At 43.7% G+C, this 15,244-nt stretch overlaps 1 protein-coding gene across 1 annotated transcript in view; it reads right to left on the bottom strand.

Annotated features, from left to right (window-relative positions):
* The window catches only part of TGFBR3 (transforming growth factor beta receptor 3), a 260,301-nt gene that overhangs the window by 132,378 nt on the left and 112,679 nt on the right, over positions 1-15,244 (bottom strand). Inside the window, 1 exon segment of the mRNA XM_029617812.1 lies at positions 9,567-9,704. Coding sequence (XP_029473672.1) covers positions 9,567-9,704 — 138 coding nt within the window.

Genomic DNA, 15,244 nt, shown 5'->3' with positions numbered 1-15,244 from the left:
ACTGGCACATAAATGTGTGTGCATGTCAGCGCGTGCTGAGAAATGTGATCATTTTATAACATATGCACGCATGTGTGTGCATGTTATAAAATAGCGTGGTCGTGTGCATATGTGCACCAAATTTTAAGTCACACAAATCCTGCTTTTTCTGTGTAAGTCAGGAAATTTTAAAAGGGCACGCACCCATGCAGTATCAGTTTAACCAGTTCGTCCACCATTCACCAAGTTAACAGCTAGATCCTCCAAACCCCCCTGGTTTGATAGCCTACGCTCTTCCCAGTTACCCCAGATCCTTTAAGTCCCTCAGAAATGACTCAATCATTTTATTTTATGATTTATTACGCAGCAGGGGACCTCAGTGTGCACATAAATATTTATGCGCATATCTCTTGGCCAGGCCCTCCCACGCCCTGCCCCTTTTTGGAAACTTTGCAGATGTGCGCACAGTGGGTTTTACACACATATCTGGGTGCTTTTTAAAATAGGCTTGGCATGCATCAGCCCGACTTATTTGCACATTCATCAACGGATGTGCAGGCCAGGCTTTAAAAATTCCCCTTACAGTGATCAGGGCCTTCTTTGAAATGTAATTTACCCTAAAAAGGCAGGGAAAAGACTGAGTTATTAAGCCACTGGCTTACACCTGGATCACCACTAGAGCAGCCAGAGGGGCAGCAGCGGGAGGCTGCACCTCCTGGAAGACATTTGGTCTCCTTTCAAATTTAAATGCACTACAACAGCTCAAGAGGCATAATGGCTTAAAGTAGTGCAAAGACATCTCCCTCCCCTCCGGACAGCAGGAAATTTGTCATATAAATACAAAAGCAAACCACATAGGACAGCGCTCAATGCTATTGGATTAATGTTACCCATCTCCCTTCCATCTGCCTCGCAGCACTACTTTGTGGGTTTTCTCTGTCCTAAAAAGGACCATGTCCCTGAAATCCTATTGTTGGATGCTTAAGACTACAATCTAAAGTCTATTTGGCATGCTGAACCTTTCAAAATTTCACCTGCCACACCTATCAACACACAAAATGTCATGCAAAATGACGATTGGAAAATAAACTAAACAGAAGCTAATTCAGAAACAAGCCTGAAAATACATTTTTAATTATAAGTTTTGTCTGACTAATATACATATGTGAGCATGTCTGTGCGTAATAAACGTATATAAAAATGGCAGTCTTTGGAGACTGAATGACATCCTCCTCCTACTTCAGGAAATTGTAAAATGAAATTTGGAAATCAATCTCACTGACCGATAGTCCTTACCATGAAATTAAGCTTTCTGCAATTACACGGGTATGAACTTGGAGATGTTTAATTTCAATTAGTTCCAGCATGCAAGTTAAGATTTTTAAAGCTCTAGTCAAACTAGAGAAAATTGATTTTTGACAATACATTTTCAAGAATCTATAGGATGGCCCCATTACATAGAAGAATAGTTTAAAACACAGATGAATTTGCTTCCATACACCTTTTATATGGTTAAAGTTATTTAGTCTTTGGATTAATGCCACACAATGAAACTGAGCCATACATAGATCTATAGATAGGAAATAATGTATGTGTATTTAGTTTGTTATAATGAAATATGCCTCAGGTATTAAATATGCTTTAACATCTTTTAAAACAAACCTTTTTTAAAATTTGTAAATTATAAGGATATACAAAACCTCCTTAAATAAAGCCTGGATGTGCACATGATGACAAAAGTTTGCATCCCACCCATTTCACCAAGAATAGCTATGTTAAACACATTTTAAGCATAAGTTCTCAAACTCTATCCTTTCTGGTACATTGAAACAGTGGGATATTATTATGATTGCCCTTTCTTTTACATGTGGTTTTTTATTTTTTTTGCCATGTAACTTTGTGAAAGTAATTTTATAACTGTGTGGGTAGAACAAAAGTCAGAATGTAACTTGTAAATGCAGACTAGCCAACATTTTCAAAGCAAACGTATGTACGTAAGTTCACTTTGAAACTCTTCAGGTAATTGGCCTGTTACATGCAAAGATGAACTCGCACAAAATTATACCTCCTTTTCGGAGGGCGCAACTTGTATGGGTAAATTTGCATGCATACTTTTAAAAATGTCAGTCTTGCTGACTCTTATGCTTTTATTTGGAAGATGTCGGATTTTAATATATATTTTATAGAGTACCCAGTTTGCTTGGTTTTCTTGTTATTTCTTATGTCCTTTGTTTTATTGTATTTTATTGATTTTTATTTAAAATGTTTACATTTTAATTTATGTATGTCTTTTAATGGAATCTGCTGTGATCTATGGACTGTGCGGAATATACATTTTTTGCAAATAAATAAATACATAAAATGGAACCTTGCTTGGATGAGATGCTGTATAAAAAAATTATTATGAAACCATACATAATTTCGACCTGGGATCTTTCCCTTTCTAAATTAATCTTATGTTTACCAACGCACATACAGGCAATAGGATGCTCTGGTATACCATTTCTACATGTAACACCTTTGTAAACTTGGATTTCAGAGGTTCAAAGCTCAGCAGGGTCTACTCAGACGCCCTTCCAAGTCAATGAAGTGAAAAGATAATTGAATTAATCCATCCCATCTAGCAATGTGTTTGTGTACACTCACTGTTCTTTGAGATTCATTTCTTCCTGTTCTTTCCCTTTCTGGTACAGTGTTTGCTATTCTGGGTAATTCTTTTTCTAGGCTTTCTATTTAGGCTTCCAGTTCAATCAGAACTGAGGCTGGAATCCAGCACCAAGCACCTTCATGCACAATTGGTCAGGGATTTTTCCCCTATTTATATCCCAGGACACCCAGCCCAGTCACTGCAAAGGAAATAGTTTTTGGTCAGGGGTCATGCACCAGGGCTCCTTCCACAGCCCTGTAATCATGGGCTCTAAACTCAGCCCCTAGGCGTCACAATGTGCAATGACTATGATTCCCAAAGAGCAAAAGACCTGAGTCAGACCAAAGCCACTGGCCCCTAACAGGGATTCCATTAGGGGGCAGAGGAGCAGAAGAAACTGAAAATGCATTAATGAGAAAAAGAAATATTCTATTTTGCTCATTTTTTTTCTGGTTTGCTCCATTACTGTAGAGGTTAGTAACAGCGCTAATATATTGCAAAGGAAGTTAAAAGGCATAGAAAGCCCATCCCACTGGGACATAGTCTGGTTAAAAGATTTTCAGTTCCTGTAGCTTCAAGAAGGGAATAAATCAGAAAAAATTAGAAGGAAAAATCTCGCGTTTTTTAAAAGATTTACTTACTTACCTTATCATCGAAGCACCCACGTAAGATACAAAAACATACTATTAAACAAAAATAACCATAAAACACAGACAACAAACTACAGCAATATAATAGCTCAAGCAATAAACATAAACCAGTACATTGCAATCATACATCCCTCTACAGCAAAAGAGGGACCATTTTGTAACAAAGCATAAAATTACCAAGAACAGAGCAGCAGAAAGTCCCCCTCGCCTCAACCAGCCCCCCTTTCCCCTAAATACGGGTGTCATTGAGATCATGGCTGAAATGGTTACACTTAAAAAGTGAGAGAAGTCACAAACAGATGTTTCCACAAGTTTTTGCTTGCATTATTTTTTATGGATTTTTTTTCCATACTGCAAGAAAGAAAAGCTGGGGCAAAAGATGTATTATTCTTAAATCGGATCTTTGGCAAAATGAGACACTGCTCTGTAGTTCGGTGGGAGTATGTTCTTTTCTTGGGGATGAGAATGGATTACACAAAATATTTTATTAGCAATCGTATCACAAAAGGTTATCCACCATTCCTGCACTTCATAAGAGCCTGACTTGTTACTTCCAGTGGTGCCTATTTTAAAACAAAAAAAAGAAAAAGAAAAAGTACTAGGAAGGAACCAGGCTCGACATTAGTGGAAGCAGATTGCCACAGTTCATTAAAGGCCGGATTTTAAAAGGCCTATGTGTGCCTATACTGGGAGATATGCGTGTGGCCGGGCCATGCATACACTGCGCACATTTTCAAAGGTACGCGCAGAAGTAAGACCTGCCAAAAAAGGGGCAGGCCGAGACGGGGTCTGGTCGAAGCGTGGGCAGGCCGGGGATAGCGCCATTAAGGCACTGTCTCGTTGCCGCGCGTGCTGGAAACGACGAACCTGCACAACTTACTGCTGCTCTGGAAAGCAGGTAAGTTGCACAACAAAACAAAAGGGTAGTTAGCAGGGTTTTAGGGGTTGGGGCAGTTAGGGAAAAAGGGAGACAGGTTAGCTAGAGGGTTTAGGAAGTTTCGTCCCAGTCCGCTGCTTCATTGGAGTGGACTGGGAGGAAACTGTGGAAAGGGCCTATCACGTCGCTGCACGCATGTTGTAAAATTCCCCCCCCCCCCCCTTCCCCGTTATGCTTGCGATTCGGCACTCGCTTGCACATGTGCATGCCGATATAAAATCGGGCGCGCATGTGCGCGAGGGCAGTGCAGTTTCTAACATGCACGCGTCGATGCGTGCATGTTAGAAAATCGGCGCGTGCCAAAAACAGCGCGCACATGAACGCCCGCACGCGGCTATTGCAATCTACCTTTAAGATTTCTGGTTGGCAACCTGGCAGAAATTCAGTACTGTGTTTTCTATTTATGTTTCTTATATATCAGATTGAGAAATCAGGTAGGAGATAACAAGCTAACCACGAAAGAAGCATAGAAGGAGGGAGAGGAATCACCTTAAGGCAAATGGGACGGGGGTGGGGGGGCGTGGGGGAGTAGAGGATCTTCCTTACTGTTTACAGTCTTGACTCGTGGTCACTGTTCTTTTCTTTTCCAGAAAGATCTCTAAGTGCTCAAAGGTTGCTTCCACTAGACAGTTGTGCCCATGTCAAGTCAGGGCGACAACTTTTAAACGGTTATCTGCTCGCACGTTATAAAATAGCCTGGATGCGCGTACATGCGTGCACAATTTGAAATGGACGTGTGCATGTGCGCAGAAATGCCGCTTCTACCGTGTAAGTGGGGGGAATTTTATAAGGGTCATGCGGCGACGCTATTCACCATTTTCCCAGTTTGTTCTGAGTTTGCCCAATCAAGGGATAGGACTTCCAAACTCCCCTAATTTAATAGTCACCCTTCCCCACTTTTAGCCCCCGACCCTTAAAACCCCGTTGACTAGCCTAGATTTCTTTTTTTTTTTAATACTTACAGGCTATCCTTAGCAGAAGTAAATGTATGCAGCTGGGGATCCCGTCGCACGCAAAGATGTAAGTGTTTCCGTCCACGCCCTGCCCATACCACGCCCATTCCCCCTCCCCCCCCTCCTCTTTTCAGAACTTTCATTAGTGCGGGTAGCGGGAGATGCCCATGGAGACAGGCGGCTTTTAAAATCCGCTCGGCGCGCACATCTCCCGGTTTGGTGCACACAGGGGCTTTTCAATTTTCCCTTTAAGAGTGGAGGTAGAAAGACTACCGTCTGCCACCCAGCATTTTCTCTGATCCTAGATTGTTTCCTAAATTTTCATTCTGGTTTAGTAGGTCTGTTCAGGGTGGGAGGGGGTAGTTTGTTGGGAGGGGGGGGGGTTGTTTGGTTTTTTTTTAAGGATACAGCAAGTTTGTTTTCTATAGCCAGGGACGACAGTTCTATTTGCTGAAGCTTTCAATTCTGTGGCATGGAGATGGCACCGCTGCTGAAAATTAAAAGGCAAAACTACAGTTCTGTGCTTCCAACACCGTCATCTTCTATTTTGGTTCAACATGGCACAAAAGCAGACCTGTCCACCAGTGACCATGTACTTTTATGAATGACTGCACCATCTGCTTAAAACATTAAGCTGCTGTCATGGAGCCAGCTGGAGTCACGTGCAGATTTTTCGTTCTCGAATAAAACATTATCTGTCAGCATGAAGCTACAGCTCTGTTGCAAAGGGTTCATCGTTACCCATGATGTCATGCCCTTCAAAATTAAATCAGAACAAGCCTATTTTACTACACAAAGCAAATATTAATATTTTGGCCAGCTGAAAGTGCACAATTTACAAATAGTAGGTAATATTTGGATCTTTCAACACAAGAAGTGCTCCAGCTTTCGTCATCGTTCAAATGATTTCACTCTGGCTCCAGTTTCGGCCATTCCCATTCCACAATAAAAACCATCCAACTTAAACACATACTATACGTATGGGAAGCTAGGTTCATTCATGTTTTCATTCTGGTCAGAGACCACACACTTAACTTCCCAACCATCCTATGTATCATTTCCTGCTTCAGTGCTGTAGGTTTTGTTCTAGTAGTTTCTAGGCCTTAGCACGCACTGTGAGTGCAGAAAGTTTCCAGTACTCATGACCTTTGGAAAATCTCAATCAGAGAGAATTTGATGCTAATTCTTGGGGCAATTTTCAAACTATCTGCACTGGGACAATGATCGTGCATTCTTTTTACCTGCATATTTTCTACCACTTCCTAAAGCTAAAGTATATGTGTCTCTTCCTTTCAAAAAATGCAATCTACATACTCACTCCTCCTCCCCCAAGCTAAACACGCCCCTGGGAACACCTCATCTCAATGTGGCTAAAAGTGCATGCACTATGGAGTACCACAGAGACTTGTGGTCACATTAAAGGTTCAGGCAGCACAAATAAAACGCTTTCTAAATTGCTTGGAAAACTGGCCCCTTTATGGCCTCCCCTACCCAAAGCTTGCTTTTGTTTTAGTTAAAATGTTGATTACCATGTACATGCCGTATCGCCCCTCCTTGGGCTCTAGTCTTTTGGCTTTATTGCTCCCACTTCTCAAGCTGCCTCTTAATTCTCAGAATTCTGTCTGTCACAGGTCTGTTTTCCATACAGATATTTTTTTTGTCATGTTCTTTCATCCTTTCTTCTACGGCCCCTTCTTTTTCTTTCTTTTCCTGTTCACGCTGTCATTCTCTCAGGTGCACTACACTCTTTCCTGAAAGGCACTTCCCTCTCATGTTCACAACTCTGCTGCACTCATGCTCTCAGATATGCTTCACTGAACTCTTCTTTCAAGCATCCTTCACTTAACTCTCTCAGAGATTAAAAGAAAAGTCTGCAGCCCCAGCGTCAGTGGCAGGATCTCCCTGGGCCACAGTGATTAAAAAATAACTAGAGCAGATATCTAGAGCTTTGCCTGGCAAACTGAGTCCTGTTTCTCACGGGCCAGAGAAAAAAGCAGATCTCCCCAAGATCAGATGAAGGGCTTGTCACTCAGGGATTGGGCAGACTGACAGGAGAAGGATTTCCCCAAGACCAGACTGGGACTAGCACTTGGGAGTGAAGACAGCGGCAGAAGGAAAATGATCTCCCCTAGACGGAATTGTTTGGGGGTTGCAGCACATGAACTGCAGGAGGATGATCCCCTGAGACTGAGCTTGGCCATGGCACTTAAGGAGTGGTTGCAGCAAGAGTTTTCTCTCCCTAGTGCCAGTTAGAGGCCCAGCCCCCAGGGACAGTAAGAGTGGTGGGAGAAAAACTGGAAGTGTGATGTTGTTTTATTTTAGACTTGTGGCCTATGCACTTTCTCGCCCCTACACTTCGTATCTTCACGCTATAAGCAACATCAGAATGCGCTTTATGAGACAAGGGAGAAAGCAGCTGCTCTAAGTCTTCAGCGCTTGAGGAAGTGGGGCAGACACTGTCAGGCGTGCTCGTACAGCAGGCTAGCACAGGAGGTCAGAAGGAAATAGAAGCTGGGTGGAATGGTCTCAGCTAAGAGTCTACAATCAAAATTGGAAGAGTCGGCATGATTGTTCTCACAATAACATAGTAACAATGGCGGAAAAAGACCAAATGGTCCATCCAGTCTGCCCAGCAAGTTTCTTATGGGAGTAACTGTCGCTCCATGCAGGTTACCCCCAAGCCTTATGTTAAGGGTAGTGATATTAGCAATCCAAACCAAACAACTGTCAAGCCTATAACAAAATTACTGCTACCAATATTTTTACAGGGTGAACAGCCTTCTTGATAATCCATACAATGCTGCTGCTTGAATGTGCTTTGCTTTTGGACTTGGCCTTAGAAGCAGTCCTGAGTTTTTTCCTAATATCTGCATATCAGCACTCTGGACTGTAAAAGTCCAGGGCCCTACATTGGCTGCTGTCTGAATCCAATTCCCTTCCCCCCCACCCCCCGTCATCAAAGCAATAAAAATTCTGCAGTTGCATCAAAATCATAAAAGCTAATTGGTTAAGGACAGTATTCCCTATGCTTTCTGTTAGGGGAAGTAGCTTCTGCTCCATGCAGGTCACCCCCTATGCACCTTTTTCTTCATTTCCAACTCTAGCCTTTAGGGATCCACAGTATTTATCCCATGCCTGTTTGAATTGCTTTACTGTTTTTGTCTTCACCACCTCTTCTGGAAGGGCATTCCAGGCATCCACCAACCTTTCCATGAAGAAATATTTCCTGACATTGGTTCTGAGATGAACCCCTGAAGTTTCATATCATGAGCCCTAGTTCTACTGTTTCCTTTCCAATGGAAAAGGTTCAAAGTTCCTGCATCATTGAAATCTTTCAGGTATCTGAATGTCTGTTTCATATCTCCCCAGGTGTACATATCCAGATCCTTCAGCCTCTCCTCATAAGTCATCCCATACAGACCCCTCACCATTTTGGTGACTCTTCTCTGGACTGCCTCCATCCTTTCTCTATCCTTTTTGAGATACGACCTCCAGAACTGAACATAGTACTCCAAGAGAGGCCTCACCAAGGGTACAAGGGTATCACCACCTCCTTTTTCTTACTGATTGTTCCTCTCCGTATGCAGCCCAGTATTCTTCTAGCTTTAGCTATCGCTTTGTTACGTTGCTTCACTGCCTTCAGATCGCCAGACACTATCATCCTATGGTCCCTGTCCTAGTCTGTGCAAATTAGTCTTTCACTGCCCATCACATACAGCTCTTTTGGAATATTGCACCCCAGGTTCATGACTCTGCACTTCTTGGCATTGAATCCCAGCTGCCAAGTCTTCAACCACTCTTCAAGTTTTCTTAAATAACTTTTCATTCTCTATATTCCTTCAGTTGTGTCCACTCCGTTGCAGATCTTAGTATCATCTGCAAATAGACACACTTTACTTTCTATCCCTTCCACAATGTCTCTCACATAAATATTGAACAGAACCGGTCTTAATCTGATCCCTGTGGCACTCCACTTAACACCGTTCTTTCTTCGGAGTCGGTTCCATTTAACATTACATGCTGTCTCCTGTCATTCAACCAGTTTATAGTGCACTCCACCACCTTGGCACAGAGCCCCAAGCTTCTCATTTTATTCAGAAGCCTCCTATGCAGGACCATATCAAAGGAGGCTCGTGAATAAAATGAGAAGCTTTTAGGAATTCAGCATGCAGATTTTGCAAGACCAATGATTTTGTTCATACAAAGTAAGAAGTAATTGGGCATGTTCTCCAACTGCTTTCCCATGCCATCTAATTGCTCCCAAGAGATTTGCACTGAAACCTGACCTCTCATTAGCATTTTATTTTAATACATAGTACCAAGCTTCTAAAGTTGATGCAATTAACTCCATATGTAGTAGAGCACACTGAGTAAAGATAAGACAATCTCGTAATGCTTACAAAGAAAAATCTTCGAACTCCTGAAGCAAGCCTCTCAGTTTTCAGCTTCCATATCAAGGGCTGTGGAGAGTTCAGAATAAACACCACGGGCTTCTGATGAAGATGCACCGATGAAATGGGCATCAAATGCAGAGTGACCTAAGTGAACAAAACAGGGAGGGTAAAGTGTTATTGAAAACGATCCTACATACTCCTTCAGAGATTAATCATTTTGTAAAGGGGAGATGACAAGGAAAGGCAGGCAGTTACATTAGACACCCAAGCAGCGTTTTTGTGAGCATCTGTATTGAATTAGAAAAGCTGAGTTTTATAAACATTTTATTATGAGAGCTTAATGTATGCTGTGCAAGTTATAATTAAGCTATGAAATAAAAAAAAAAAAAAAAAGCCCAAGAGAATTAAGAGTAAAAATGGGGCATTAATATGTCAATGCAACTGTCAACATTGTTTTCTTGAAAGCTATTGTCTTTCACATGAGATATCACATACAGCAGAAAAGCATCGCTTGTCTTTGATAGGAGGTTCTGTCAGGCCAAACTTGCAGACGGTAACGGTCTTGTACTGAAAACGGCGTTTCATCCAAGGCAAAAAATACCTTTAAGATTCACATGAGTAAGTAGTTTATAAAGCTCTGACTGTTTACTTACAAACATAGAGGGAGCAAGGTCCTCATCATACTCGGCAGAACAGTACAGTTGCAGTTCCCCTGCCTGCTACAACACTTTACATGGGGTGTGTCCTAAAAGGGCAAGATTTTAATCTATCCCACTGAGATACAATGCAGGTAGGGCGTGAAAAATGCTGAGATTCGTGACAAAATAAGATTCTCTTTCCTACTGAGGACGTGCTGGTAACTCCACTCCACCCCAGCCCAGTATTTCAGTAATTTCACTGGCCCATTGCTTTCTGAGGCTCTATAACTGAATCGTGAAAGGGGTCCCAGAACTGAACTCCAGGAGTAAAGGCAGGGTGGACGGCTCGCTGCTACATCATACCTGACAAGCGAAGGATGAAGGAAGGAAGGCAAAAAAAAGATTTTCAGAGACTGCCGCAATTAAATCAGAAAGTCACTTTTTGACTGATGTTGCTGAGCAGCATTATCTGTACCACCCAGAATCAATCATTTTTTAATTTAAAAGTTAGTTTCTCTTTTTGACAGCCCATGAACTCTAGATCCTAGCATTAAAGGCTCTTGGAAAGCATCTCAAGCATGAACTGCCTTTAACATATTTCAACTGGGAACAAACGACGCAATGATCAATTTTTTAGATATCTGATAAACATAAAAAATATTTTTTCTGTGCATGGCAACTTGCAAGTTACTCTGTTGGATCTTGATGGATCTTCCACAGAGGCTCCTTTAAAAAACTATTTCCTGCATATGCCACTCAGAAATGACTGCCAGATTGTATCTATGTATGTGGGACAGGGGTCTCACAGAAGCCTTGGGGGAGATTTCTACACGTTGGGGCCCTTTAACAGGGTGGTGATCCTGGGCGAAGGGGCCCCATCACACAACATTTGGCAGCCTACTGACCTGCGGTATTTTTCCCCCATGGTATTTTACCGTGGGGGAAAATACCATGCTGTTTCCTAAGCTGAGGTACTAAGCACTGCACCTTTGCAAGACCCACAGTATTTTCTTCCTCCAGAATACACCATAGCTTAGTAAATGACCCTCTAAATTAGACACCCAAATATTTTGAAAACTGGCCCCTTAATGCTCACTCCTACAGGGTTTTTTGGAGATCAAACATTACCCAAGTTCCTGTACTAAGAACATTTCAGTGTATCAAACATTAATATTTATTTATTTATTTATTTATTAACTTTTATTTACCGACATTCGTGAAGCACATCATGCCGGTTTACAATGAACTCAGGTGTAATACTACAGGAAGTGGCACTACAGCGGTCACCTTATGTCTTGCTGATCTAATGCCCACTAGAGCCTCTTCATTTAAGCTAAGAAATATTTACTTTTATTAGCTAGAAACTTCAAAGTCATCCAGGGCATCATCTCACATAGGACCCCTATACTTCTAGAAGAGAATGTTCCATCAATGGGAAGCTTAGAAGGTGTGGTATGGTGAGAGGGATGGGCAGAGAGATCTGTGGTATATATGGTGCCTCCATGAGGCACTGGAAGGAGTGGTGTCCTGGGATAGGTTTATATACATTTTGTGGCAGAGATCCATTTAAGGCAGCAAGGGGCTCTATCCTGTCCTGGGATTCCAGTGTGATCTCTGGAAGAGAGGGGCTTCTTTTCCACAAGTAGCAGTAACTTCAGAGACCACCAGAAACCACTGGAAGATTTGTTCTGAACAAGCCAGCCAAGTGTGTGTAACTGAGATTGACGAAAGGGGATTCTGCTGATTTCCTGTTTGGGCAGAAGGAACAAAATCCTTGGTGCGATTTTTGGGATTCTATTGTGAAAATTTGATCTTAAAAAGAATAAGATTGTTGTTTGTAAATGTGATTTTTGAACAAATTGAAGAATCTGTATTGATATTTTGGACTATTTTGATTTTTATCTCTGCTGAACTAAGATTTTTATTAATCTAGTAACCTATCATTTAAAACAGCTATAATACCTAAAGACTGGAGGGTGGCCAATGTGACACCGATTTTTAAAAAGAATTCCAGAGGTGATACAGGACATTTTAGATCGGTGAGCTTGATGTTGGTGCCAGGCAAAATGGTGGAAGCTATTCCTGAATACAAAATCACTGGCAACATTCATAGATATGGCTTAATGGGGAAGAGTCAGCCTGGTTTTAGGAAAGGAAAGCTTTGCCTTACAAATCTATTGGATGTTTTTGAAGGTGTTAATAAACATGTAGATAAAGGTGAGCAGGTTGATATAGTATTTTTTTATTTTCAGAAGGCATCTGACAAAGTCCCCCAGGACAGACTCCTCAGGAATTTACAAAGACAAGGGATAGGAGGCAGTGTCCAGAGTGGACTGGTAACTGGATAAAAGACAGAGGGGAAGACTAAATGGTCATTAATGGAGTACCAAGGGATCAGTACTGGGACCTGTGCTGTTTAATATATGCAGCAATGATCTGGAAAAGAGAACGATGAGTGAGGTGATCACATTTGCAGACGATACAAAATTGTTAAAAGTTATTAAAACAGCAGCGGATGGTGAGGAACTGCAGAAGGACCTTCTGAGGCTAGGAGACTTGGCATCTGAATGGCAGATGAAATTTAATGTGGAAACGTGCAGTGATGCCATTAGAGAAAAATAATCCCAACTACAGATGTACAATGCTGGAGCCCATGTGGACAACACATTGAAATCCTCAGTTCAGTGTGGCGATATTCAAAAAAGCAAACAGAATGTTAAGAATGATCCCAACAGAAATGGAGAATAAAATGGAAAATATCATATTGCCTCTGTATCCAGCTATGGTGCAACCACAACTTGAGTATTGTGTGCAGTTCTGGTTGCCTCATCTTAAAAAGACATAGCGGAACTAGAAAAGGTGCAAAGAAGGGTGAAAAAAATGATAATGGAATAGTTCCCCCGTGGGCAGCAACTCGTCACCAGCCCGAGTGAAGGAACGAAGCAGCGGCACTCTGCCGGGCCCGGCTGGGGGAGAAGGCAGCAACTCGTCACCAGCCCGAGTGAAGGAACGAAGCAGCGGCACTCTGCCGGGCCCGGCTGGGGGAGAAGGCAGCAACTCGTCACCAGCCCGAGTAAAGGAACGAAGCAGCGGCACTCTGCCGGGCCCGGCAAGGGATGGCAGCAACTCGTCACCAGCCCGAGTGAAGGAACGAAGCAGCGGCACTCTGCCGGGCCCAGCTGGGGGAGAAGGCAGCAACTCGTCACCAGCCCGAGTGAAGGCACGAAGCAGCGGCACTCTGCCGGGCCCGGCAAGGGATGGCAGCAACTCGTCACCAGCCCGAGTGAAGGAACGAAGCAGCGGCACTCTGCCGGGCCCAGCTGGGGGAGAAGGCAGCAACTCGTCACCAGCCCGAGTGAAGGCACGAAGCAGCGGCACTCTGCCGGGCCCAGCTGGGGGAGAAGGCAGCAACTCGTCACCAGCCCGAGTGAAGGCACGAAGCAGCGGCACTCTGCCGGGCCCAGCTGGGGGAGAAGGCAGCAACTCGTCACCAGCCCGAGTGAAGGAACGAAGCAGCGGCACTCTGCCGGGCCCGGCTGGGGGAGAAGGCAGCAACTCGTCACCAGCCCGAGTGAAGGCACGAAGCAGCGGCACTCTGCCGGGCCCGGCTGGGGGAGAAGGCAGCAACTCGTCACCAGCCCGAGTGAAGGAACGAAGCAGCGGCACTCTGCCGGGCCCGGCAAGGGATGGCAGCAACTCGTCACCAGCCCGAGTGAAGGAACGAAGCAGCGGCACTCTGCCGGGCCCAGCTGGGGGAGAAGGCAGCAACTCGTCACCAGCCCGAGTGAAGGCACGAAGCAGCGGCACTCTGCCAGGCCCGGCAAGGGATGGCAGCAACTCGTCACCAGCCCGAGTGAAGGAACGAAGCAGCGGCACTCTGCCGGGCCCAGCTGGGGGAGAAGGCAGCAACTCGTCACCAGCCCGAGTGAAGGCACGAAGCAGCGGCACTCTGCCAGGCCCGGCAAGGGATGGCAGCAGTGGGTTTCTGCTGGGTCTAGCAGGAGGAAGCAGCAGTGTCACCAGAGTAGGTCACTAATTTCCATATTGGCCCAAATAAATATTATCTCAGTTTAATGCAGTATATAAAATAACAGCTAAATTTTAAATTCCCTGCATGCGGGGAAAACGGGGGTTATGCACGTGGCTGGTCCTTGTGCACACTGCACGCATTTTAGAAGCAGCCCTAATACGCACTCAAGAGCCAGACCTCTATCAAGGGGCGGTCCCGGGGCGGGGAGGGGCGGAGCTGGAGGCTGCCGGTACAGTGGCCATTTGCTGCTGTGCCAGGGGATTGCGTACCGGCAACCTGCTGGTGCGAACGTTATAAAATTGCATGTCCATGTGCACGTGTCGAGTAGTGTGCGCACATGGAGGAGCGCGCATATTTTTTAAAAATCTACCCTTAAAGTACTAGCCATAGAGTTTTATTCACTTGCTTCCAAATGGCTTAATTATAATAAATGGCCTATTCTTTACTATCTCTTTCTTTATATGGTATTCTCCAATGCTCAGCAGATGCAGAAAGTTCATGAAATATGACGCAGGAAGGAGTACCATGAATCATTGAATCTAAACTCTGTTATTCTCTTGGGCTCTCTCTTCAGCTGAAAAGGAGCATTCAAGCATTCAGGGCAAATGATGTCAATCAGCGTCCATGAAATACAAAAGGGAAGAGCAGTAACTGCTGAGAAAAGCTCAAAAGAAACATTCCTAGAGTGAGCAATAATGGATGACTGATTAATGTTGTACTATGAATATGACGAGTATGAGGGGTCTTCCTAGCAGGATAACGGTGCAGTGATTCAGCTCGTGAGATCATGGTTTGGGGCTATAGGTCCAGCTGTATTCATGGAGACCAGGGGGCACGCAAGGGTCATCAATCACTTAGGGATGGCTGGAAGTTGAGTTAGCTTGAATAGTTCCCAAAATGTATGAAATAGGTTAGGATTTCAAAGCAGATCTCCCATTAAGTGCTCTACAAGCAGGAGGTGTCCTTGTGTTCCCAAGGAGAAATATCAGGGATAAAATTAAAGATCACAAATTATG

Source organism: Rhinatrema bivittatum, chromosome 10, assembly GCF_901001135.1.
Source record: "Rhinatrema bivittatum chromosome 10, aRhiBiv1.1, whole genome shotgun sequence".
Lineage (NCBI taxonomy): Eukaryota > Metazoa > Chordata > Amphibia > Gymnophiona > Rhinatrematidae > Rhinatrema > Rhinatrema bivittatum.
Note: the sequence above shows the minus strand (reverse complement) of the source record. Positions and strands in the feature narration are given on the sequence as shown.